Genomic DNA, 27,352 nt, shown 5'->3' on the forward strand with positions numbered 1-27,352 from the left:
ACTTGTCAGATGCTCGGGGAAGCCATAAACTGAGGGAAGACTGACCACTGGATCTGCAGCCTTTGATTGACACCCTTCGTGAGCACCAAGATGGGTATGGGGACTGAAGTCACAACACTGAAAGCCAAGAGGTGGGAGGCAGGAGTGTGACCCTTCCCAGTTTGGCATTGAAGCAAAGATGGAACAGCTGGGTGGGAAGGTAGGTCCTGGGAACAATCTCTTTTAAGTGCAAGAGGGACAGAGAGAGGGAGAGAGATGAGAAGCATCAACACGTAGTTGCAGCACTCTAGTTGTTCACTGATTGCTTCTCATTCGTGCCTTGATGGGGGGAAGAGGGGAGCGGGGAGCTCCAGCCAAACCAGTGACACCTTGCTGAAGCCAGCGACGTGGGGCTCAAGCCAGTGAGCGGCCTTGGGGTATTGTCTATAATCCCATGCTCAAGCCAGCAACCCCGCGCTCAAGCTAGATGAACCCGTGCTCAAGCCAGCGACCTTGGGGTTTTAAACCTGGGTCCTCAGCATCCCAGGTCAACAGTCTATCCACTGCATCACCGGACCAGTGACAGTCTCATTTTGGAGGAAAGCAGCTGGCCCTGTTTTAAGATTAGGAGAGACACAGGTTGAAATACAAGATAATCAGTGGACTAAGCATGGGTAGAGGGGTAACTCTGAAAGAGCACAGAAACATTCAACAAATTTTGGTTCTTGGACCCAGTTGGAATCCACTTGTCTGAGGATTCTGCAGCACCTCTCAGTGTCTCGAGTGGATTTCCTATCACTAATCTGAATAGGAGTTTGGAGCTCAAGACCCATTGGCTTAAAACTCATCTTCAGGCTTCCCTGATACCTGTCAGGTTTCCACATTCTTGTGGGTGTGCTGCCACCTGCTGGAAGATGACAAGAAGTAATGACAACCATTTGCTGAAAGGAACTGCTTTCCTAAAATGGCTGCAGTCCTTACCCAAACCACGGAATCAGAAACCAGACAGGTACCAGGGAAACCCGGGATGACTCCTCTCCAGCCCTACAGGGTGCCCACCCTCCATCCCCATCTTCATTCCACTGGAACTCGGCACATCTCTGGTCAGAACCACCAGCTATCGGGGCTGGACTGTTTCCACCCTTCTATGGGGAAGAACAGAACAGCAGGAAGAACCTGCTTTCTGCCCATCCTGCCTCACAGGTTTGCAGAGGGCATGGGCAAATGCAGGGCAGGTATCTTCTAGTACAGGCCCTACCCTAGGAGCTAAGAAGTCCTGCCCTCAAGTCAGGTTAAAGCCTCCCATTCCCCTCCCTTCAGTAGAAGCCACTGAAAGCCTACTCCAAGCTCTCAAGTCATGTAAGTACATCCTGAATAACCACCGGCTGCTGGGCCTGAGCTAGTGGCATGCTCCTAGGTGGCCCAAGTGCCTATTACACGTTCAGGCTTACTTAAAACCAGCAGGCCTGCCCCAAGTTGAGCCGCCAGCCAGGACTGGGATCTACTCAGAAGGCTGCAGTCACAGAGACAGCCCTCCAGCCACTCTTGATGGCTCCTAGAAGACCCTAAGACCACTCACAGGCCCTTGACAGTAGTTTGGGACCAACCAATAGCCACCAGCGGCATTTGACATTCAGTTCTACCTCCACTCAGCCTTAGAGCCTGACTTAAACGACAATGTGCTTGACAGGGCTCCATTTAGCTGGGACTCAGAAATCTAGAAAACCGAAGGCTGCCAGGGGTTCATTTTAATTTTGGGGAAGCTTTCTTTGGTACTCATCCCTCAAAGTAATGCCTTTGTCTTGTTCCAAGTCCTCAGTACCCTGAACAGGACTGGAAAATGCTAGGTGACATGCACATGGCCAACCTCCTCATTCCATTAGAAAACTTAACCAAGTCCAACTGTCCAATTATACCCTCGAGTTTGGTTGTCCTGCACATTTACTGAATTCTGTAAGTACTGTTTTGACTTTTTTCCTAAACAGCCAGATGCTGGGTTTTATTTTATTCATTCATTTTTAGAAACAGAGGGGAGAAGCAGAAAGTATCAACTTCCATGTGCCAAGCTTGACCCAACAAGCCCAGGGTTTTGAACTGGTGACCTCAGCGTTCCAGTTTGTCGCTTTATCCACTGTGCCACCACAGGTAGACATTTTTAAGAGTTGAGAAGCATCATAGCTTCACTTTGTTTTTTGTGACACCAAGGGACAGAAAGATGGGGAGATGAGAAGCATCAATTCTTCATTGTGGCTCCTTAGTATTACTTTCTCATGTGCCTTGACAGCGGAAGTGAGGGGGCGCTCCAGCTGAGCCAGTGACCATGGGGTCATATCTAAAATCCCATGCTCTAGGCTGGAGGGCTAGAGCCAATGACCTTAGGGTTTCAAACCTGGGTCCTCCACTTCCCAGTCCATTGCTCAATCTACTACGCTGCCTGGTCTGACCATTGTTGCTTTTTGTATGTGCCTTGACCTGCCTGGTCTGACCATTGTTGCTTCTTGTATGTGCCTTGACCAGGGGCTCAAGCCAGTGACCCTACCTCAAGCTGTTGTCATGGTTTTGAACAAAGAACTTCAGTGTTCCAGGCTGTTACTCTACCTACTGCGCCACCACCAGCCAGGCCAATTTTCACATTTTTGCTAGTCTGATTAATAAACAGGTGGAGTCCACAGGCTTTTGGAGTTAACAGTCTGCATTCAAAATCCCAGACCTGTACACTATCTAGGGCACCATTTTTCAACTAAATTCATCATGTTAGTCCCTTGACCTCTAGACATCTCACAGGCCTTTAATAAAAGTAGAGGTGGGGTCAGGGGGTGCTGGATAGATCAGATGAAGTGTCTGGGTACTATTCATAGTGCAAAACCAAAGGCCTGCCTTGTTAGTTCCACCCGAGGTTGCTGGAAGACTTACAAAAAACACCAAGTCCATCTACTGGATTGGTAGTTCCCTCCCAGCTTCAGCCCCAAAGCCTCCCCTGGCCTCATCTGGCATGAATTCTTCATTAGTCAACTATTCCAGAACCATTGCTCTCAGCTGCGTATCTAAGGAGGCTCAACTCCGTGTGCCCCAAGGGCTCCCGTCTCCCTTTCCTGAGCACTCTTCAGACAGACACTGGATCCTCAGGAGGGCTACAAGCAGAAGCCAGGCTTCCATTTCAGCACAACCTCTAGTGGGGCACCTGAAAGCAAAGCATCAAGCATTTCAAGATGGGGGACGGAGACAGGAACGGACCCAAGGCGGCAGGGCTGGGTCTGCCACGCTCCACGCCTCAGCGCCATTCCAGGAGAAACACTCTAGCAAGTAGAAGTCTGGCACCAGAGTTTAGGACTTTTAATTTGTCCCAAAGTTGCTTAAGCAAAATCATGATAAAACATTCTGCTCTCCTTTAGACTCCCAACACACACACAAAAAAACTATTTGTAGGAAAAAAATGGTTTTGTACATGGGAAGAAACAATATAAATTCAAAAGTTACAGATAAGGGTTAGCTCTATCACTCTTCTCTTTAAAAAGTTTATATGAACATCCAGTCAAAACCAACAGGGTGTCTCCTTTGAAATGTTATCTATGCATGTTTCCAAGTAGACCACAGGACCGTATACTGTCTTGGAATGTCCTTAGAAGGCTCTGTCATTGATCAGGTAACAGAGTAAAAACCCCAGAGTCCTTTCTTTCAAATGGAAGAGGGAAAGACAGGGACAGAAGAAAACTATTCAAACTTCGTCTTCTTTCCTTGTGGCTTGTGGTCTCCGCCGCCGCCTCTGCCTCCTCGGAAGCCTCCCCGACCTGCGGAAGGGAAGACTCATTGAAGAACAGGGCCGAGAGGCCATTCTCCCTCCTCCAGGTCACTGAGACTGCTGCAGCCCTGGGGGCACAGAGGCAGCCCTCCACACTCCTTACCTCCAAAACCGCCCCGACCTCGGCCACCAAACCCGCCTCGGCCTCCTCTGCCGCCGCCTCGCCCTCCAAAGCCACCTCGGCCTCCACCGCGGCCTCCGAAGCCACCTTCACCCTTAGGCTTGGCCCAGTCCAAAGTAACTTTGTTTCCATCAATTTCCCCATCTTCCATGGCCTCCTTAGCAGCTTTGGCATCTTCCTCACTGTTGAAGTCTACAAAACCAAACCTAAAACACCAAATGAAATGCCTGATTATAAAGCAAAGAGATATGGAACAAATGCCTAAGTTAACCTCATGTCATGGACAGTGATCCCCTAGTAAGTAGTACCCTTGCTCAACTGAGAAATGACCCCACTGGCAAGGGCAGCTATCTCTGGAAAGCTGAAACTGACAGCCCTTAATGCCAGAATGTCTCACAAACCAGCCGAATGTACCTCTGACGACAGGAGGCACAGCAGTGCTAGCTCTGTGAATTGCCTCTTCTTCTCGTGCGAATCCATAAACTGCCACAGGGCGGCAGAAAGGAGCTCAATGAGAAGACCCAGCACGTCAGGGGAGCTCCACACCCGGGGCACACTGCCCACTGCCTGCACCTTACCCTTTGGAAGAGCCAGTCTCCCTGTCAGTGACTATCCTTGCCCGAACAGAGCCATCAAAAGACTCCTTTAATGTCTCTTCTGTAGTCTCCTCCGACAGACCTTTGACAAACAGAGTTTTGGATGGTTCTGGGAAGAACAAAAAAATGAGCTTTCATTAGTCACAACTCATAATGACATGATGAATTTACATTAGTTCGAATGATCACTGGCAAAGAAGGTTAAAGTATCTCTACGAGAAAAAGAAAATAATCTTAGCTACCGAAGCTTAATTAAAGCAAAGGACTTAAACCAACTGCCATCTCAGAGCTACCTCGATCACCAAAGCAGCTAAACTCCTGTCTCAGATCTTTTACGGAAAGGGGAACCTACCCAAACAAGCAAGACAAGAGAAATAAAGCAGGCAGCTAGAACTCCCAACAGGGCAGCAAACCATGGGCAAACCTGCTGCTCAGAGCTGACATGGCTGGATCAGAACTTGACTATCTAGAGGAATTTTATTGGGATCTCATCAATTATTTCTCAGATATTCAGTCATCATATCCAGTGTCATTTACTCAGGAGCAACAAAAAAACAAATGTTCACCTCTAAATGACCCAAAAAAGTCCCAGCATGGCACCGAGGAGCTAGCCCCAACCACCATGTCCCTTAAACGGAGACTTACGGCTTCTTGCATTAGGTGATCCCCTGGGTCCTTGCAATTCCAGCCTGATTGCTCTGCCCTCAATTTCTCTTTTATTACAGGAATTTAAAGCTTCTTTAGCATCTTCAAATGAAGCAAATTCTATAAATGCATACCTGAAGAGGAAGTCAACATTTAGAGTAAATCGCTTGACCTGTGGTGGTGCAGTGGATAGAGCGTCAACCCAAAATGTCGAGGCCGATAGGAGCTAAGGTCATACTGCTTAGGTCTGAATCACAGCTCAGGGATTCATTCAACAAGTTACTTAACCTGTCTTTGCCTCCTCTGTAAAACTCTTGGTTGGTAAGAGAAGGGAATATGTGAATAATAACAGTATTTATGACATACACAAAAAAACAAACAAAAGAAAAAAACAAAAAAAAATGTTGAGGCCGCCATTTCGAAAACCCAGGCTTGCCCAATCAAGGCACATACCAGAAGTAATCAATGAACAACTAAAGTGAAGCAACTACAACTTTGCTCCCTCTCTCAAATCAACAAAATCTTTAAAATACATACGTAGAGTAAGTCACCAAGCTCATGGCTCTTCTGCAATCATATCCAATGCCATTACACCCTTTTCCTCACACACATAAATGCTCTGTATTAGACTATCTAACTAAAATGATTCAGCTTTGGCCCTGGCCGGTTGGCTCAGCAGTAGAGCATCCGCCTGGTGTGTGGGGGACCCGGGTTCGATTCCCGGCCAGGGCACACAGGAGAAGCGCCCATTTGCTTCTCCACCCCCCCCTTCCTCTCTGTCTCTCTCTTCCCCTCCCGCAGCCAACGCTCCATTGGAGCAAAAGATGGCCCGGGCGCTGGGGATGGCTCCTTGGCCTCTGCCCCAGGCGCTAGAGTGGCTCTGGTCGTGGCAGAGCGACGCCCCGGAGGGGCAGAGCATCGCCCCCTGGTGGGCGTGCCGGGTGGATCCCGGTCGGGCGCATGCGGGAGTCTGTCTGACTGTCTCTCCCCGTTTCCAGCTTCAGAAAAAAAAATACAAAAAAAAAAATAAAATAAAATAAAAATAAAATGATTCAGCTTTTAACAGCTAGGAAAGCATAATTTTACCTATGCATAACCACACAAATATACAAATTATTTTACCCTTTAGATTTGCCATTTTGGTTCTGGGGTACTTTGATAAAAGTAGCCTTCTCAAATACTTCCTGAAGAGTTTCTTCTGTTGCACTGTAGGAGAGATTGCTTAAAACCAGAGTTTTTGATTCACCTACAAATAAAAGGATGCCAAGTTATGACTGTGAAATATTGGTTGGTTATCAACCCTAGTCACAGATATAGCTTGTTCTTAAGGATTCCTGTGCTTGCCCTGACCAGGTACCTTGTTAGTTAGTGCCATCCTGATACACCAAGGTTGTGGGTTTGGCCACCAATCGGGGCACACACAAGAATCAACCAATGAATGCATAAATAAGTGGAACAACCAATAAATCTTTCTCTCGTTCTAAAACTGAATAAAAAAGTCTGTGCTTAGGAAGGTTAACATGCTAATTTTCTAAGCATGCTAATGCTGATGCAGATGGAATCCCATATTGAGTGTCTCAACATACCGAGTACTTATTATGCTCTGTTAAGTCCTGCTTCTTTTGGTTCCTGTTGTTCTGATGTAAGCTAACTTATGGTCTATATCTTCCTAGAACAGTCTTCTGACTTTAAAATATAAGTCATTTAAAGTATAAAGCATACATAAAAAAGAAGTTGGATCTATGTTCTAATTCAGAATGATTTCATATAGCTCTCATTCAAGACACTGAATTACCATTAACAGAGGTGTAACTTGCTTAATCTATATATATCTATGTCCAATTAATCAGTCAAGTTATAAAATGTTCTCATCAATTCTGGAACCCTGCAGGAAGCCTATTAATTCTTACCACTCCAAGTGCTATTCTTTCCACCTCTGTAGTCTTGACTTTGACCTTTCTCTCCGGTGTAATATAGGGATATAGATCGCCCATCTATTTCTGTTCCCTGTTTTTCTTCCAAGGTTTTCTCTGCATCAGCCTCTGTCTTAAATTCAATATAAGCAATCCTACAATGAAGGGGAGCATGACAACATTAAAATTAGCTGATTTTTAAAACTGTATTAACTTTTTAACACAAATGTTTTAATTGTACGCTTCAGTTGAATACAATAAAAGAATATCCTATTTTACACTAATTAAAACATTTGAGATTTCTGCCATTTTTTCAATGAAAACTTTCCTTTCAACACACAAAGTTCGCCGAAAACTACAAAATTTGCTCACGGTAACTACACCTTAACTACAGTAATTACCGTTACTCACAAGGCACTCACTGCACATTGGGCACATCTCACAGCACTTTATACACATTAACTCACCTTTTTATATCACTCTACATTGAGTATGTTATCCCCACTGAAGATAGGAAATTGAAGCATAGGTTATAAATTTATTTGCCCAAAATCATACACCTAGAAAAGTTAGATTAACATTTCTAAACTAGAAATGCATTTAAACTTTAATAAAACTCAACATTCCAGTAGACATCAAACATACCCTTTACTCTTTCCATCCTTGCTGACTAGTCTGATCTCCGCAGCATCTTCAAACACTTCCTTCAATTCTTCCTGAGTAACTTTGTAAGGCAGATTTTTAGCCAAAAGTGTTCTTGCATCTCGATCTACATAAAAACACAAAATGAACAGATAGGTTAAAAGGTGTTTCTCCTCTCCCCTCAAGACATTGACCAATAAAAACGTTCTGTACAAGATAAAATCTGAGACCCCACATGTACAAAACACACTGATACAGTACTATGAATACAGCAGTGACAAGACAAAGCTGCTGTCACAACTGACATCAAAACTGTATGTTGGGGCCCTGGCCGGTTGGCTCAGCGGTAGAGCGTCGGCCTGGCGTGCGGGGGACCCGGGTTCGATTCCCGGCCAGGGCACATAGGAGAAGTGTCCATTTGCTTCTCCACCCCCACCCCCTCCTTCCTCTCTGTCTCTCTCTTCCCCTCCCGCAGCCAAGGCTCCATTGGAGCAAAGATGGCCCAGGCGCTGGGGATGGCTCCTTGGCCTCTGCCCCAGGCACTAGAGTGGCTCTGGTCGCAGCAGAGCCCTGGAGGGGCAGAGCATCGCCCCCGGTGGGCATGCCGGGTGGATCCCGGTCGGGCGCATGCGGGAGTGTCTGACTGTCCCCGTTTCCAGCTTCAGAAAAATACAAAATAAAAACCCCAAAAAAACTGTATGTTGGACACTTAAAATGAATGCAACCTAGTTAAGTGCTCAGTATTTTGGGATTTAAGTCATGAACACACATGAAATATGACAAAATACATGAAGGATACAAAAAGAATAGTCAGGGATCTGATGTCTTTCAGGGAAGAAAGGCCTCTCCACATTAATTTGGGAGCAGGCATACACCTTGTTTTACTCAGTTTTATATTCCACAGAGATTGCATTTTTTACTAAATGAGTTCAAGTTCATCCACCAGCAAAAAGGCTAAAACTCCTTTAATGTGACACTCACTTGATTCCAGTGATTTGCAACCGATTCTGCAATTACCTCCAAGGTATGCCTGTACATCTAACCAAATCTTTTTTTCCCCCCACAGAGACAGAGTCAGAGAGAGGGACAGATAGGGACAAACAGGAACGAAGAGAGATGAAAAGCATCAATCATCAGTTTTCTGTTGCGGCACCTTAGTTGTTCACTGATTGCTCTCTCATATGTGCCTTGACCGTGGGCCTTCCAGAGACTTAGTAACCCCTTGCTCGAGCCAGCGACCTTGGGTCCAAGATGGTGAGCTTTGCTTAAACCAGATGAACCCGCACTCAAGCTGGCGACCTCGGGGTCTTGAACCTGGGTCCTCTGCATCCCAGTCCAACGCTCCATCCACTACGCCACCACCCGGTCAGGTTAACCAAATCTTTTTAAGTCCATTTTAAGTCTTGCTTGCCTAACTCTGGAATTTATAACACCAGAAATCAATGCCAGGTATTGTTGTAAACATTTAACATTCTAACTCATTTAATCCTCACATTATGAGAAAACCAAAGGAAAAAGGTTAAGCTATTTAACCTGACCAAGTAGACTAGAAACATAGCCATTAACAAGTTATTGCCAGTCCGTGAATGAGTTAACCACCCTGTTGTGTGAAGATTACAGACTTTATAACCTTTACACAGCATCAGGGTGGTTAAGCTGTTCACGGACTGGCTAAAATTTCTGGCAGACCAGTGCTTGAAAAACACTGACCTAAAGCAGTACATACCTTTTTTACTATCCTTTCCCTTTGGTTTTTCTAGTTTAATTTCATTGCCAAAGACTTTTAAACCAGTGAGTTCCAAGGCTTTTTCCAGGTCTTCAGCTGACTCAAAATCCACATAGCCGAACTTCCTGAAGGAAGGTGATAAGACAGGGAACAAAATTACAGATTGGGGGGGGAACATTAACACATATTCTATGCAAGCATTAACACTAACATGGTGCAAACAAAGGTAAAAAGCAACCCAACTTAACAAAATAAAGCCCAACTCTGAAAGCTGGGGATATAGAGCAAAGGTGTAAGTACCACGACCTGCTACAGGGTCACCTCTGAGGTTGTCTCTACCGCCTACAGTGCTCGTACAACTGACAGTACTAGCTAACAATAACTGGTTTAAGCATCAAGATAGGAGAATCCTGTCTGGTTAAAAGCATTCACTATTATGGCTATTTGGAGTTAACAGTTTTGTTTTTTAAATAACTTTAATAAAAGCTTCAGCCCTGGTCAAGTAGCTCAGTTGATTAGAGCATCATCCTAATATCCCAAGATTGTGGCTTCCATGCCCAATAAGGGCTCATGCAGGAATCAACCAATGAATGCATAAATAAGCAGAACAAATCAATCTTTCTCTCTCTAAAGTCAATTTTAATAATTTTTGTAAAATAAACGCTTCCAAAGCTCATTACTTATTAAAAATTATATTGTGCTCTATAGAAAGTGATGGGGAGATCATAGAAATTTCTATTTAGGAGTTTTACCATTTGATAACCTAAATAAACTATTCATTAATGTCTAAACTTTGAAGACACACTCATGCCTACAGTAGAGGGACTAAAATTCTAAAAGGGGCAGGAAAAAAGCTAATTTAGCATACCAAGGAGTAACGTGCAGAAATACCATGCCTTAACTCCCCCATACTTACCTGGACACACCAATTCTGACATCCACAACAGCAAGATCATTTTTAGCAAAAACATCACTGATACCCGTTTTTAATTCAGGAGCAGATTTGCTGAAGTTCAGGTTCCCAACAAAGAGATTGAAAGCCGTAGTTGGTTCTGTGCCTGGATAAAAATGAAGTCAAGTTAATCTAATTTATGAAGTATGGCATAAGCCGAATTTCCAGTGCAGATTTCTGTACAGAGCACATCAGCACATTACAATGTAGCATCAGGTCTCAGTATTAAGTCCCTTTGCTGTTCATCACTTGTGCTACTGGGTGCCACCCCCTCAATTTTGCCAAATTACCTTCCACCTTCTGTTTCTTGGCTTCAGGAGCAGCTTTCTGTTTGGCCATTTCCTTCTTTCGTTTTCCAGGTGCTTCTTTGACTGGCTCTGGACAACATTTCAAACAATTTATGTCATCCCTAAGTAGCCACACATATTCAAGTGCCTCCTTTAAATAAAACTCACATACCAATATACTCCAGAATCTATCTGATTACCTTCCTCCTCTTCATCGTCCTCCTCTTCCTCCTCATCATCCTCTTCCTCATCATCCTCTTCTTCATCGTCGTCATCCTCCTCTTCATCATCCTCCTCCTCTTCATCCTCATCCTCAGCTGTGCTCTTGGCCTTCACGAGAAGCGCTTTTGGAGGAGCTTTCGTACCTTTGGCTAGTGCCAGCTCCATAGGCTCTTCATCCGAGTCTGAAAGAGAAGCTACCTAGTCAAAACCTCAAAAGAATTATCCCTGAACCAACATCAGTTCAAGATAAACCTAAAGGAAATCTAAAGGGGAAAAAAAAGTAATAGTGTACTTAGTAGTTACGGTATGAATTAACAAGATTCCTCGGAAACAAAATCCTGTATTATGAAAAACATTCGTAGAATGTGCCCTCAGTCACCAGTACCAGTGTAGTATACAACCAGCCCAGGTAACAAAAACCTGGAAGGATTTTTTCTAAGCCCTGTGGGTCACAGAAGGAGTATATTTCAGGCCCACCCCCTACCTCACCCCTAATAAATCTTGGAAATAAGAGCCCGAGAAGGACCAAACAGAACTCCTTACCATCCTCTTCGTCGTCATCCTCATCATCTTCATCGTCCTCATCGTCATCTTCCTCATCATCCTCATCATCTGAGGCAGGAGCAACAGCAGCCGCTTTCATCACTGCTGGCTTCAATTCCTCATCTTCATCCTCATCCTCCTCGTCATCCTCTTCACTATCTTCGTCGTCTTCCTCATCACTGTCTTCCTTCTTGGCATTCTTACCATTCTTTGCTCCCTTGGCAGGGGTGGCTGCTCCCTTTTTACCAGGAGTTGCGACCCACGCTTTGCCTGGTGTGCCTCCCTTCTTGCCAGGTGTGGCTACTGCTTTGGCTGGTGTAACCGCTGCCTTTTTGCCAGGGGTCGGCATAGCCGCTGCCTTTTTGCCAGCAGTGACAACTGTCTTCTTGGCTGGTGCGACGACCATAATCCTTCTTGGTGGAGAAACCATCACCTTCTTTGCTGGAGTTGTGGTAGCCTTCTTGCCTTTTTTCTGAGGAATGATAACCTTAAGAATAAAAAAAAAAAAGTTTATTTTCAACTCAAAAAGAGCGTTATTCCCATATAAATGAGCACTAAAGTCTGGTACTACCTCTGGTTCAAGACCATATGCGTTAGATATGTGCTGCCATGTTAAACTATAAAGTCAAGGCCCTGGCCGGTTGGCTCAGTGGTAGAGCATCGGCCTGGCGTGCAGAGGTCCCGGGTTCAATTCCCGGCCAGGGCACACAGAAGACACGCCCATTTGCTTCTCCACCCCTCCCCCTCTCCTTCCTCTCCCACAGCCGAGGCTCCACTGGACCAAAGTTGGCCCGGGCACTGAGGATGGCTCCATGGCCTCTGCCTCAGGCGCTAGAATGGCTCTGGTTGCAACAGAGCGACAGCCCGGATGGGCACATGCGGGAGTCTGTCTGACTGCCTTCCCGTTTCCAACTTCAGAAAATTACCAAAAAAACACAACAAAAACAAAAAACTTATAAAGTCATGTTCACATAACTTTCTGCCTATTTGTGAGGTCACAGTCCTCATTTTCACATAAAATATCCAAGCATTATGAACCCGTAACACTTCAAAGACTAAACAATTCCTGCAAAATTAATACAAACTAAAAAAGGAACATTTTAGCTTGATAAAAACATTACCTACATTGAAACCACACTCAAAGCTACTTGGCCAGTTTTATCAGGTAACACACACTGCTCCCAAAAATTAGGGGATCAGGGAACATGCAGATACCCCATTACTTCCAGACTTTTTATTTTTTTACAGACAGGAACGGAGAGATGAGAAGCATCAATCGTTAAGTTTTTCATTGCGTGTTGCAACACCTAGTTGTTCATTGATTGCTTTCTTGTATGTGCCTGCACCATGAGCCTTCAGCAGACCGAATAACCGCTTGCTCGAGCCAGCGACCTTGGGCTCAAGCCGGTGAGCTTCTGCTCAAACCAGATGAGCCTGCACTCAAGCTGGCGACCTCAGGGTCTCGAACCTGGGTCTTCCGCATCCCAGTGAGACGCTCTATCCACTGCACCACCGCCTGGTCAGGCACTTTCAGACTTTTGTGTAGTGCATTTTCACCAATGAAGCTGGTTTTGCATCTCATCTGCATAATCGAACAACTTTGACTTGTAGTTTGCTTTTCGAATTTTCTTGTCTAATAAAATCAAATGCTTTTTTAAAAGTCACTTCATATTCATTTTGTAATAGCCCCTAATTTTTGTGAGCAGTGTATTCAAGCTTTTGGTTGTCTTTACAGTCAGCAACAATAGCCAGGAGTACCAGCCAGTGTTAACGTTAGCACAAAGGGAGACAGCAAGCCTCACTCCACAGCAAGCAATCACTGTCACAGTGACCCACATTACAGAATTCACACAAAGGACAGAAACCTGCACGGAGCTAGGAATTTGGTAAAGCTAACCTCAGACCTGAGTCTAATGCTCAGCACTGTCACACGTAGGACAGCTGCCCAGGCTGTTTCCTCATCTAGCACATGGAACTAACACGTACTCTGCAGGAGATACATGAGGAGACTCCAGATCGTTTCTCTCAAGCTCATTCTAATACTTACCCGTACATTCTAACAAATCAGTGAAGAGACCGAAACATTCAACCATTACAACAGAATACATTTGAGTGAATACAATCGTATTTTTGTCAGTTATTTTCAGACATCCCACAGCACCTGTTTCACTCCATTCAGCATTGAAGTGCATAATTACCTCTTCTCCACTGCTTTCATCTTCTTCGTCATCTGACATTTCCTCATCTTCACTATCTTCTTCTACCTCCTTTGGAGGAGGAGCCATTTTCTTGGGGTCACCTTGATTTTTACCAGCCTAAAATAGACACAAATATTAGCACTCTACGCCTCCCACATTTCAGGCCACTCAGCTCTTGCCCTCTCTTCACACAGTACAGCGCAGCCATTTCCCTTTCTCAGATCGCACTGCTCGGACGGTGAAACACTGCAATTAACATAAACCAACCTTAGCTTAAATTAAACTTCAAGGAAATGCTCCCCTCCTGTTGCCTTCATTAAGCACACCCGTTTTAAAAACTGTATTTCCAGAATCGATTCTTAGACCAGGCACAACTTCTTAATACCCAGCAGCCTACAATTTTAGATCATTTTAATGGCGAACAACTCAACCCTTCACCTGGGGGAAAACACCAGAAGGCCTTCGGTAAATTGTGGCACCTTATCCCACCACTCTCCTATGAACTTAAATTAGGACAACTTAAAAAAAAAAAATCACGTTCTAACCCAGAGGTCTCAAACTCGCGGCCCGCCCACCAATTTTGTGCGGCCCGCAGACTAGTTTGATTAGTCTGCGGGCCGCACAAAATTGGTGGGCGGGCCGCGAGTTTGAGACCCCTGTTCTAAGCTAACTACCTTCGGTCTTCTCTTGAACTTATCCTTCCCAGGGAAACCCCGCCCCTCTCAGACACCCCCGGGCCACGTGGGGACACCTCGCAGGCCACCATGTGCGCGCAGCCTGGCCCCGAAAGCACGCGGCAGGGCCTTCTTCCGGTGGCCACCTCACGTCCAGTATCCCACAGGCCGCGGGCTTCCAGCTGGGGCAATTCGCCGTCCCCCGCCTCATAGCACGGTCCCCTCCGAGATGCTACCAGCCACCCGGCACGGCCCACGTGGCGGACCGCGCGCGGAGGCACGTGCGTCAGGAGGCGGGGCCCCGCTCGCGCCCGTCGCAGGAGTTTGGCCTTATCCCTCCACCCCGACACCCAAGCGCCCCTCGTCCGTGCTCAGTACCGACATCTTGCCCCGCCGCATCAACCACCCGCAACACCTGCCGAAGCTTTTCACCTCACCACCAAGTAGCCAAAAGCCGCGAGACCTCTGCGCTAATCACGCGAGACTTCTCGCAAGCATGGCGCCCTCGAACGCGCCCGGGATAGCGCGCAGGCCCTCCTCCTCGCGGCGCCGCGCGCGCGCTCCTCAGAAAACAGGCCTCGCTCGACGTCCGCACTTAAGCGAGCAAAGGCCCTTACCTTTGCGAGCTTTACCATGATGGCGGCTGATGACGGCGGAGCGTGTGGCAGGCAAGCGGCGCAGAGACCAGAAGAACCGAACGACGTCGATGGCGGCCGCTGGTACTGAAAAGCCGGAGCGCATACGTCTCGCTGCCAGCAAGAGCTCGAGACTGAGGCGAAAGACTGAGCCTGCCCAGTAATCGCCTCTGGACAGGCGTTGACTGTGCCCTCGTGACTCCATCTCAACCAACCAGAGTTTGCGTTCATCCCACGAGCCAATCGCGAGCCTCTATCGGGAACAGCGAGAGGCGAGGCCCAGGCGAGAGTGGGCGGGCCGAGACGTCCAGGCGAGAGGGAGGGGGTTCGGTTTCCGCGCTCTGGGAGGGCGCCGCTTTGTGCAAGGCCGGCACTGATTGGGCGGTGGGCGCGCGGTTACCGAGGTGCCCCTGCACGGCCTGCGTTCGCGGAGCGTGCGCCGTGGGACGGACATTTTTAGCGCCGCGTGTGCCCGATCTAGGGTCCCTCGGTATTCCTGGTCCCCTGTTCCCGGGACCCGGTTGACTCGGGCTGAGTTCCTCGACATCCCCGCCCCGCACTCCACGCTCAGCCTCCCGGCGGCCGTGTGAAAAGGAATTGACTCCCATTTCCCTGCTGACGAGCTCGAGACCCGAAGTTCATAACACCCCGAGTCGGAGGCCCACCTTAGTCCCAACGAACCAGGGCCAGAAAATCCCCCTCTCTGCCCGTGATTCCCTCCGGGGCCACGTGCTTGAAGTTGCCTCCTGAGCGCGGTTGATAAAGGCAGTCGGGTACCTTTGTGAGGTTACTGTGGGCAGTGCACAAACATCGTATTTAGTCTCGAGTACCTCGGGCGCTAGGTGTTCCTTCCAGTGGGGAACAGGCTCGGAAAGATCACTTTCCGGCGGTCACAGGGTGTTGTAACTGGGGGGGAGGAGGGGGAGGAACCTGGTTAGGCCGATCACAGACCTATGCCTTTGCCAATCACAAGTTCTCTTTTATTTGGGACTAAAGCACCCATTCCGATATGTGGCTGAGAAGTCAGTATTACCAGATGGTACAGGGGGAGGTCAGAAGAGCCAAGGCAAAGGTTCCCTTGATGGTGGAGGCACAGAGGATTCTTTTGTTGAGCTTTCTGCCAATTATTCCTAGAGGTCACCGTGGGCAAACTACCCGTGGTGCTGAGCTTAACCCAGAGCACTTCAGTTTAGAACTAACCCAGAATATACCCTGGGCATGAGGTACCTACCTAATTGTTCCTACAGAGCCGGAATCACCTTCAGCTATGACCATATTTCCCCCACTGACCCGATGTTCAGAATCACTTCTGGAGATTCTCATTGAAGAGGTCTGGGTTGGGGCTCAGATTTTGTATTTTAACAAAGGCCCATGGAGAGTCTTGTGAGCAATCAAGTTATTTTGCAAATCTTATTAGAACATTCCTGGGACTGAATGTATAGGAAACCCACAGCCACCCACTGGGACTCTCTGATCAGGGAGGGGCTGGGGCCAGTTTGGTGGTGTGCACCTTGCTTTCCCATGATCTTGGAGGGCCCCTGAGGAGATCACATTCTGAACTCTGGGATGAGGGCCAAGAGGATACTTAACTGGGTAATGGAACAGAAAGAACAGCATGAGCTAAGAAATGGTGGAATAATATATTCTGGAGAAGAGGCTGGAGAGATGAACAGTGGGCATGATCAAGTGACAGGGATAAATTTTAGAAATACTAGCATGGCTGGCTCCTTGTTATTCAGATCTCAGTTTATATAACCTCTTAGGAGGCCTTCCCCATCCCTCTAATTAAAAATGCCACCAAGACTTCCTATCACATCCCTCTTAAGTTTTCTACAGGTACTTATCAATACCGGGCATATTTCTTGGCTGTTCATTGGCGGTTTGATCACTTCCCAGCCATAAAAACACAGATTTTGTTCTCTTCTATATTCCTAAAGCCATGGTGAAAATTATTATTTAAAAAAATTTTTTTTGCAAGAGAGAAGGAGGAAGGGAGAGAGATAAGAAGCATCAACTCATGGTTGTAGCAGTTTAGTTGTTCATTGATTGCTTCTCATACATGCCTTGATGGGGGATTCCAGCCAAGCCAGTGACCCCTTGCTCAAGCCAGCAGCCTTTGGGCTCAAGCCAGCGACCATGGGGTTATGTCTTGATCCCACGCTCAAGCCAGTGAGCCTGTGCTCAAGTCAGCAACCTTAGGGTTTCTAACCTGGGACCTAGCATCACAGGTCTGCGCTCTATCCACTGTGCCACCACTGGTCATGCACCATGGTGAAAATTATTTGTTAAATGATCGATTGGCCTGACCTGTGGTGGTGCAGTGGATAAAGTGTCAACCTGGAATGCTGAGGTTGCCGGTTCGAAACCCTGGGCTTGCCTTGTCAAAGGATATATAGGAGTTGGTGCTTCCTGTTTCTCCCCTCCCCTCATTCTCTTCCTCTAAAAATAAATTAGTAAAATATTTTTAAAATGGAGGAACAATGTAGTTCTGTAGAAAAAGCAGTGGAGAGAGCCAGTACAGCTTAGTGTTCAAATGCCTTGCTTTGGAGTAGTCTGGGATAGAAAAATAGTAGTATCTAATACTCATATGATACCTATTAAGTTCCAAACACTATTCCAGCTCTTTATATATTAATTCATATATATAAATTTAAAGCTTATTTACTCTTCAAAATAACCTTTAAAAATTTATGCCCTGGCCGGTGGCTCAGTGGATAGAGCATCGGCCTGGCATATGGACGTCCCAGGTTTGATTCGCAGTCAGGGCACACAGGAGAAGTGACCATCTGCTTCTCCCCCCCTCCGCATTCTCTCCCTGTTCCACTCTCGCAGCCAGTGGCTCCATTGGCTCGACTGTGGCCCCGGGTGCTGAGGATGGCTCGGTTATGGTTCTGAGTGTCAGCCTCATGTGTTAACAATAGCTCAGTAGTTGAGCACTGGCCCTAGACTGGGTTGCCAGGTGGATCCCAGTCTGGGTGCATGTGGGAGTCTATCTCCCCTCCTTTCACCTAGAAAAAAAAACAAAAACAGCCTGACCAGGCGGTGGTGCAGTGGATCAAGTGTCGGACTGGGATGCAGAGGACCCAGGTTCGAGACCCCGAGGTCGCCAGCTTGAGCACAGGTTTGAGCAAAAGCCCACCAGCTTGAACCCAAGGTCGCTGGCTCCAACAAGGGGCTACTTGGTCTGCTGAAGGACCACGGTCAAGGCAATATGAGAAAGCAATCAATGAACAACTAAGGTGTTACAACGCGCAATGAAAAACGAATGATTGATGCTTCTCATTTCTCTCCATTCCTGTCTGTCTGTCCTTGTCTATCCCTCTCTCTGACTCACTCTCTGTCTCTCTAAAAAAACCCAAACAAACACACATAGAAATGGGCATACAGAGGTAAATTAACTTGAATAGGGTCACATGGCTAGTAAGTGGAGGAGCTAGGATTTAGATTGAGAACTTGTTCTGTCATCACAATTTCTTTATAAAAGGGGGATAATAATAATAATACCTGCTTCTAGGGTTGTTGTCAGTGTTAAGTGAGACACTTACTGCATGTATTTTTTTTTTAATTTATTTATTCATTTTAGAGAGGAGAGAGAGAGACAGAGAGAGAGAAGGGGGGGAGGAGCTGGAAGCATCAACTCCCATATGTGCCTTGACCAGGCAAGCCCAGGGTTTCGAACCAGCCACCTCAGCATTTCCAGGTCGACTCTTTATCCACTGCGCCACCACAGGTCAGGCCACTGCATGTATTTTTTGAGGGCGTATCATAAGCCCTTAATATTAGCCATTCTTATTATTGACAGACGTGGTGACTTGGATAGAGGGAGAAGGGATCATTTATTCCCATTACCTGTTATATCCACAGGTATGCCTAAGTACTAAGAATAAGGCAAAGATGGGCCAGATCCATATCCTCAAGGATTCTAAATCTGAAACTCTAGGAAGGAAATCATGAGTGGGCTATCCAAAACTCAGGTCAGGCTCCCTCAGCTTCCTGCCCTGCCACCTGGGTCCGGATGCTTCCCGCCATCCCAGTCCTGTCCCAGGGCACTGCCAGTAGCACCCTCGAGAGGATCCTTTCCACTTCAGTCATTGCAGGTACAATAGGTATTTACCATCTTTTTTTTTCCCCACTGATTTGAGAGAGTGAGAGAGAAGAAAGGGTGGAGGAGAGAAAGACTCACAACTCGTTCCATTTACTTTTTCCATTTAGTGGTGTACTCACTGATTGCTTCTCATGCATTCCCTGACCAGCGATCAAACCCACAACCTTGGTGTACCCGTTGTAGTAGGTCCCAAAATCAGCTACTTAATCTTAATCTTCTTTATTTACAGAAGACTGCTTCCTTTATTGTTGTGTGTAAAAATAAATCTGTCTTTGTGTTATAAAAAAATCCACTGAACCACCAAGTCAGGGCTGTTTACTGTCTTTTACAAATGTCGTCCTGTAGTCATACTATGTACACTGCCCTCCATGCTGCCTTCTTTCTCGTGAACTAGATTTATCTCGAGCCTGACTAGCCGTGGAACAGTGGATAGAGGTGTCGACCTGGGACACTGAGGTCCTAGGTTCAAAACCCCAAGGTTGCAGGCTTGAGCACAGGCTCATCCATCTTGAGCGTGGGATCATCAACACAACCCCATGGTCACTGGCTTGAGCCCAAAGATCGCTGGCTTGCGCCCAAGGTCTCTGGCTTGAGCAAGGGGTCACTGGCTTGGCTAGAGCCCCCGGGTCAAAGCACGTATGGGAAGCATCAATGAACAACCAGTGATGCAATTACAAGTTAATGCTTCTCATCTCTTTCTCTCTTCCTCCCTCCCTCCTTCTCTCTCTCAAAAAAAAAAAAAAAAAATATATATATATATAGCTATATATATGTATATATATATATATATTTATTTTGAAACTCATTCCACATCATTTTGTGCAGAGGTGCCTTGTTCTTTGTGATAGCTACAGTGTTCCTCATGTGAAGAATCATCATCCATGTGAAGAATCAGTCCCCGGCCCTGGCCAGAAAGCTAGGTGAGTTAGAGCGTTGTCCTAAAGTGCAGAGGTTGACAGTTCAATCCCTGGTCAGGTCACATGCAGGAACAGCTTAATGTTCCTGTTTTCCTTATTTATTTATTTATTTATTTATTTGTTTGTTTGTTTATTTTGGAGAGGAGAGAGAGTAAGAAAGAGAGAGAGGAGCAGGAAGCATCAACTCCCATATGTGCCTTGACCAGACAAGTGCAGGGTTTTGAACCAGCGACCTCAGTGTTCCAGGTCGACACTTTATCCACTGCGCCACCACAGGTCAGGCTCAATGTTCTTGTTTCTCTCTTAAGAAAATCAATAAATAAACATTTAAATTAATAAATAAGTCACCAGTCCCCAATGCTTTGTTTCCTATTCTTTGTTATTACAAGCTGTCATAGTAGAAATGTTTACCTGAAACCTATGTACTCTTATTGTTCAATGTCAAAGTTAAGTTTCTAAATAAAAATTAAAATTTTTTTAAAAAGCTGTCATAGTAAATAACCTTTTTGCATACTTCATTTGCACATTACAAATTATATCCGAAAGACAGATATAATGTTTATTACTTAAATGTAAAATAGCTGGGTCAAAGGTTCTGACCTTTTACATTTTGATTGATGCCCTCCCAAGTGCCACCTTTGGTGGGGATTGTTGGTGGCAATTCCAGCTGAGAGTGGCCCCAGTGGCTCTGGCCAGCTGGGGTTGTCTGTTGTGCCCAGAGCTCCAGGGCCTGATGGTGCTGTCTACTTTGGCCAAGGAGGGACTAGGTTGGGGAGAGGTGCGGCTACCGCGTCCCCTAAAGGCTTTGCTGTAACCCTTTTCCCTGAATTTTCACACTGGTGAGTCTGACCAGCTCTGACACCAACCCTGAGCTTCAGGGTTACCTGAGCAGCACCTGGCCACCTCTTCTGCTGGCTCTCTGGCATAGCCCATTGCCATGGTCTGGCCACCCCTCATTACTCACTGGACCTGACGCTCTGAGGTGGATGCCCACTCCGGGCATCCACAGGCGCATCTAGACCCAGAAACCCCTCGGCCGCAGTGGGCCTCACATCGACTTGGGAGTCTGACAGCCCGCTGGAGGAGGTCTGCAGAGCTACAGAACTGAGCTCCAGTCCCTGGATCCAGACCTTCAGAAGATCCATGCCTCGGTTAGGCTCCAACCAGAGAAGGAAAATCACATTCGGTCTTTGAAACAGAAGGGGCTCAAACAGGGAATTGGCTCCAAGGTTAACAGAATTGCTATTTCATTTTTTCATTTTTTTTTCTTTTATTTATTTTTAATGGGGTGACATCAGTAAATCAAGATACATATATTCAAAGACAACATGTCCAGGTTATCTTAAAGTTCAATTATGTTGCATACCCATCACCCAAAGTCAGATTGACCTGTCACCCTCTATCTAGTTCTCTCTGTGCCCCTCCCCCTCCCCCTTCCCTCTCCCTCTCCTCCCTCCCCCCGTAACCACCACACTCTTATCAATGTCTCTTGGTCTCACTTTTATGTCCCATCTATGTATGGAAAAATGCAGTTCCTGGTTTTTTCTGATTTACTTATTTCACTCCGTATAATGTTGTCAAGGTCCCACCATTTTGCTATAAATGATCCGATGTCATCATTTCTTATGGCTGAGTAGTATTCCATGGTGTATATGTGCCAAGCCAGATGAGACGTAAGGCAAAAGCAGGAAGCCGTCGCTGCCTGCAGACTGAGGTCCCCTGGTGGTGGAGCCACAGTGTAGGGGACAGTGCTGCTTCCAGGTTAGCTGTCCAAAGCAGAGGGTCAGAGGGCACTGGACCAGACCTGGAGGGGACTTCACAGCCTGGGCTCCAGTGTGCCATGCCTGCCTGAGGCCTGAGGCCCAGGCGTCCTCTGTGAGGCTGTGAAGGTGGGCGGAGCCAGCACCGGTCACCAACCGGGCCACCTTCTGTCTTCTTGGGTTCCCCAAGGCCTTCAGATGCTGTTCAGAACTTTCAGCCAGATGCTGAGGGCGATCTGAAGCTTTTCCTCCCTTGCCAGACCTTGCTTGGCATTTTGGCCAGTGGTTTGATGCACAAGGCCACCGGGGTTCAGGGGCCAGAGTCACAGGACCTGGCCCCTGTCTCTTGGAGGCAGCCTGGGACGCTTCCTCTGCCAGCGCAGAGACTGGGAGGGTCAGCCCTCAGCTCCCCAGCTGCACCAGTGACCGGTGAAGAGGAGGGCGGGTTGTGGGCCCCATTCCCACCGCCTCTGACCCCCTGCTGTACCTCTTCAACCTGCCTCCCAGTCAGCTTTCCCTTCCGCCTCCAAAATGCTGGGCCCTGCAGGAGAGAACGCCTGTGATCTCAGCCATCCATCCCGGCAGCTGCGCTGCTCACGGTTTCCCAGGACCTCCAGATTGGGTCTGGCCTCTGGTTTCCACCTCCCTATCTGCTCTCCAGGACCACCCCCCACCCCCAACCCCGCAGTTAGCACTTCACAGGGAATTCCCACCTTGGGATTTGCATGCAGCCCTGGTCCTTATCTTTCCCACTTCCAGGCCATAGGGACACTGGAATCTTTCTCTAAAACAATATCCTTTCACTAGGGAGCCAAGAGTCAACCAATGAATGCGCAAATAAGTGAAACAACAAATCCATGTTTCTCTGCTCTGCGGCTCCCTCTCTCTCCAACATCAATCAATCCAATGCTTTTGTTTTAAATCGGGCAAGAATTTGAATCAACATTTTCCAAATACAGAACAAAATCAAAACCACAATGAGATACATCTTCACACCCAGTAGGATGCCTATACATTAATCAATAAGTCCGATGCTGGCCCTGGCCGGTTGGCTCAGTGGTAGAGCGTCGGCCTGGCGTGCAGGAGTCCCAGGTTCGATTCCTGGCCAGGGCACACAGGAGAAGCGCCCATCTGCTTCTCCATCCCTCCCCCTCTCCTTCCTCTCTGTCTCTCTCTTCCCCTCCCGCAGCGAGGCTCGATTGGAGCAAAGTTGGCCCGGGCACTGGGGATGGCTCCTTGGCCTCTGCCCCAGGCGCTGGAGTGGCTCTGGTGGCAACAGAGCGACTCCCCGGAGGGGCAGAGCATCACCCCCTGGTGGGCAGAGCATCGCCCCCTGATGGGCGTGCCGGGTGGATCCCGGTCGGGCGCATGTGGGAGTCTGTCTGACTGTCTCGCCCCGTTTCCAGCTTCAGAGAAATACAAAAAAAAAAAAAAAAGTCCGATGCCTTGGCCAAGTAGCTCAGTTGGTTAGAATGTCATCCCAATACACCAAGGTTGTGGGTTCAATCCCCCGTCAGGACACATATACAAATCAACCAATGGATACATAAATAAGTGGAACAACAAATCGATCTCTCTCTCTCCTTTCCTCTCTCTAAATCGATACATAAAAATTAATTAATTAAAATACTTTTTTTTTAAAAGTCAGGAAATAACAGGTGTCCAAGGCTATGGAGAAATCGGAACCCTGTGCACAGCCAGGGGAAACGGAGATGGTGCAGCTGCTTTGGAAGAGAGCCCAGAAGTTCCTTAAACAGTTAAACACAGAGTTACCATATGACCCGGCAAATCCACTCCTAGGTATGTGGCCGAGAGAAATGAAAACATATGTCCATATAAAAACTTGTACCTGGCCTGACCAGGCAGTGGTGCAGTGGATAGAGTGTCAGACTGGGATGCAGAGGACCCAGGTTTTAGACCCCAGGTAGCCAGTGAAGGACCCAGGTTCGAGACCCCAAGGTTGCCAGCTTGAGCGCGGGCTCGTCGTGGCTTGAGCAAAAAGTTCACCAGCTTGGACCCAAGGTTGCTGGCTCAAGCAAGGGGTTACTCGGTCTGCTGAAGGCCCGCGGTCAAGGCACATATGAGAAAGCAATCAATGAACAACTAAGGTGTCGCAACAAAAAACTAATAATTGATGCTTCTCATCTCTCTCCATTCCTGTCTGTCCCTTTCTATCTCTCTCTCTGACTCTCTGTCCCTGTAAAAAAAAAAAAAAAAAAAAAGTAAATAAGTAAATAAAATAAAATATTAAAAAATAAAATAAAATAAAAACTTGTACCTGAATGTTTATAGTAGCATTGTTCATAATTGACAAAGAGGGAAACAACCTAACTCTTTATCAACTAATGAACAGATACATAAGTGTGATATATTCAAACTATGAAATACAGTGGTAAAAAGGAACAAAGTACTGATACATGCTACAACATGGGTAAATTTTTGAAACAGTGAAAGAAGCCAAATGCAAAATCCCAGATATTTTATGATTCCATTTATATAAAACATCTAAAATTAGCAAAGCTTTCAAGACATAAAGAAGAACGCTGGTTTCCAGGGCCCGGGGGCAGGAACAGAGAGGGACGGAATGTAGAGTGACTGCTCAATGGTCGGTTGATTTCATAGGGAAGTCATAAGAATGAATGCTTTAGAATTAGACATTGGGGTGGTCAGGCAACTTTGTGGGTGTAACAAATAAAAGACCCCACTGAATTGAACACGTCTGTGGGTGAAAAAAGGGGTTCTATGGAAAGTAAACTCTAAGGGGTCTGGTCATAAATTCCTAACCGGGCACCTCATGGTAGGGAGTCACGTCCCAGGCCTGGAACTTGAAGTGAAAGGTTTATCTTTGCCTTCAGCAAGCCCTGTCTCTTGTTTCTGTGCATCTGGTTCACACACCTTTGAAATAATCGCCCTCAAGAGAGCACATAATTATTACATAATCGCCGCCCCCGTCATCCAGTCCCTGCCTTGCCTTCCCACCCCCGTGTCATCCTCCGGACTTTCCCTCCTTATTTTCAAATGCATTAAACTGTTATTCTCTGCAGCCTTTGAGATCTTGCTCCTGGCCCCTGCTGCCTGGCTCAAGTAAACTCTTATAAAAATCCTCTACAGGTTCAGACATTTTTTCTGTGTTCCTTTTAAAATTTTTAAAAGACTTTATTCATTTTTAGAGAGGAGAAAGAGAGAGAAGGGGGGGAAGAGCAGGAAATATCAGCTCCTATATGTGCCTTGACCAGACAAACCCAGGGCTTCAAACTGGCTCCCTCAGCGTTCTAGGTCGACATTTTACCCACTATGCCACCACAGGTCAGATTTCTGTGTACACTTTAAAAGGGTAACTATTACCTTGGCCTTACAGCTCAATTGGTTAGAGCATCGTCCCGAAGCACAGAGGTTGCCGGTTTGATCCCCAGTCAGGGCACAGACAGGAACAGATGTTCCTGTCTCTCTCCTGCTCTCTCCCTTCCTCCCCCATTAAAATCAATAAATTTAAAAAAATTAATATAAGTAAATAAATAAAAGGGTGACTACTTTGGTATGTGAATGATATCACAATAACAAATTCCATATAAAAATATATGAACTTCAAAGAGAAATACAGCTCTCACCGAACCATGACTATTATTTACAGACCTGCAGTGGGAGCTGCATCTAAAGGAACCGGGCCCACATGGAAGGCCAGCTGACTGCCTTCACAATACATCCAGAATCCCCGCCCCCCTCACTGTGGCTGTACTCCCAGGACCATGAGATCTACCCCCAACTTTCTGCCTCTGCTTTCCAGCCCCATGAATTCCTTTTTTTCCTTTTTTAATTTTTTATTTGCCGTAGCCAGTTGGTTCAGCAGTAGAGCATCAGCCCAGCTTGTGGAAATCCTGAGTTCGATTCCCAGTCAGGGCACACAGGAGAAGCAACCATCAGCTTCTCTCTTCTCCTCCTGCAGCCATGGCTTAAATGGTTTGAGCAAGTTGGCCCTGGCTGCTGAAGATGGCTCCATGGCCTTGTCTCAGGCACAAAAATTAGCTTGGCTGACAAGCAGTGGAGCGGCAGCCAAGATGAGCAGAGCTTACCAGGTAGATCCTAGTGGGCTTACCAGGAAGATCCTGGTCAGGACACATACAGGAGTCTGTCTCTCTGCCTCCCCACCTCTCACCGTCTCACTTAATAAAAAAAGAAATTCTTGCCTGACCAGGCAGTGGTGCAGTGGATAGAGCATCAGACTGGGATGCGGAGGACCCAGGTTTCAAGACCCTGAGGTCGCCAGCTCATCTGGTTTGAGCAAAGCTCACCAGCTTGGACCCAAGGTCACTGGCTTGAGCAAGGGGTTACTCCAGGGGTCCCCAAACTACGGCCCGGGGACCACATGCAGCCCCGAGGCCATTTATCCGGCCCCGGCCGCACTTCCGGAAGGGGCACCTCTTTCATTGGTGGTCAGTGAGAGGAGCATAGTTCCCATTGAAATATTGGTCAGTTTGTTGATTTAAATTTACTTGTTCTTTATTTTAAATATTGTATTTGTTCCCGTTTTGTTTTTTTACTTTAAAATAAGATATGTGCAGTGTGCATAGGGATTTGTTCATAGTTTTTTTTTATAGTCTGGCTCTCCAACGGTCTGAAGGACAGTGAACTGGCCCCCTGTGTAAAAAGTTTGGGGACCCCTGGGTTACTCAGTCTGCTGAAGGCCCACAGTCAAAGCACATATAAGAAAGCAATCAATGAACAATTAAGGTGCCACAACAAAAAACTAATGATTGATGCTTCTCATCTCTCTCCGTTCCTGTCTGTCTGTCCCTGTCTATCCCTCTCTGACTCTCTGTCTCTGTAAAAAAAAGTAAAAAATAAATAAATAAATAAATTCTTTATTGACTTCAGAGAGAGAGGAAAGGAGAGAGAAAGAGAGAAACACTGATTTATTGTTCCACTTATTTATGCATTCATTGGGTGATCAAACCTGCAACCTTGGCAGCTTGGGACAACACTCTAATGAACTGAGTTTTCTGGCCAGAGCCCTTGTGGTTTTCTTTAAAAGCCCAGATTCACCCAGGCACACTCTCACTTCCAGGTCCAGGTGCCACCTCTTTTCATCTGGAGACATGAGTGTGCGTGTTGGATTCCTGTTGCCTCCCGAGGTCACCAGCATCTCCTGCGCTCCCAGCGGGGTGCTGGGCCTAGCCTGGTACCTGGAAGCACAGGAGCTCAGCAGACGTTCTTTGAGTAGACTAGAGTTCAAAAGAGCCTTGTTGTCCTGGCTGGGTATCTCCATTGCTTAGTGCGTCATCCTGATATGCAAAGGTTGCGGGTCCAAGCTCCAGTCAGGACACATGCAGGAACAGATCGATGTTTCTGTCTCTTCCTCTCTCGCCTTTTCTCTCTCTCAAAAATTAACCAATAAACTTTCTTTTTTTTTTTTTTTTTATTCATTTTAGAGAGGAGAGGGAGAGACAGAGGGAGAGAGAGAGAAGGAGAAGGGGGGGAGGAGCTGGAAGCATCAACTCCCATATGTGCCTTGACCAGGCAAGCCCAGGGTTTCGAACCGGCGACCTCAGCATTTCCAGGTTGACGCTTTATCCACTGCGCCACCACAGGTCAGGCCAATAAACTTTCTTTTTAAAGAAAGACAGAAAGAGCCTCCAATTAG

The 27,352-nt window shown here is 46.8% G+C and overlaps 1 protein-coding gene and 3 non-coding genes across 4 annotated transcripts; all 4 read right to left on the reverse strand.

Annotated features, from left to right (window-relative positions):
- Window positions 1–3,289: 3,289 nt before the first annotated feature.
- NCL (nucleolin) lies at window positions 3,290–15,094 on the reverse strand. The gene is made up of 14 exons (XM_066345239.1): window positions 14,915–15,094; window positions 13,624–13,740; window positions 11,426–11,912; window positions 10,861–11,064; window positions 10,664–10,750; window positions 10,338–10,479; window positions 9,422–9,546; window positions 7,699–7,822; window positions 7,051–7,208; window positions 6,263–6,386; window positions 5,141–5,274; window positions 4,478–4,604; window positions 3,882–4,105; window positions 3,290–3,767 (listed from the first exon to the last, which is right to left on the reverse strand). The coding sequence occupies exons 1-14, from the start codon at window positions 14,930–14,932 to the stop codon at window positions 3,691–3,693; spliced, it is 2,148 nt and encodes a 715-aa protein (XP_066201336.1). The 5' UTR covers window positions 14,933–15,094; the 3' UTR covers window positions 3,290–3,690.
- On the reverse strand, window positions 4,286–4,420 carry LOC136379241 (small nucleolar RNA SNORA75). Its single transcript, XR_010746725.1, has one exon. It is a non-coding gene; the product is annotated as a small nucleolar RNA SNORA75 (small nucleolar RNA).
- LOC136379246 (small nucleolar RNA SNORD20) lies at window positions 4,942–5,021 on the reverse strand. Its single transcript, XR_010746729.1, has one exon. It is a non-coding gene; the product is annotated as a small nucleolar RNA SNORD20 (small nucleolar RNA).
- On the reverse strand, window positions 10,560–10,629 carry LOC136379244 (small nucleolar RNA SNORD82). Its single transcript, XR_010746728.1, has one exon. It is a non-coding gene; the product is annotated as a small nucleolar RNA SNORD82 (small nucleolar RNA).
- Window positions 15,095–27,352: the final 12,258 nt, after the last annotated feature.

Source organism: Saccopteryx leptura, chromosome 7, assembly GCF_036850995.1.
Source record: "Saccopteryx leptura isolate mSacLep1 chromosome 7, mSacLep1_pri_phased_curated, whole genome shotgun sequence".
Taxonomy (NCBI): domain Eukaryota; kingdom Metazoa; phylum Chordata; class Mammalia; order Chiroptera; family Emballonuridae; genus Saccopteryx; species Saccopteryx leptura.

Bases quoted from the DNA above. Each gene is read 5' to 3' on its own strand.
- NCL (XM_066345239.1), bottom strand. The intron at 11,065-11,425 runs GTAAGGAGTTCT...CTTCTCTTTCAG, and splicing joins GGATGACGACGAAGAGGATG to ACTCGGATGAAGAGCCTATG. The intron at 4,106-4,477 runs GTAAGGTGCAGG...TTGGTGTTTTAG, and splicing joins GAGACTGGCTCTTCCAAAGG to GTTTGGTTTTGTAGACTTCA.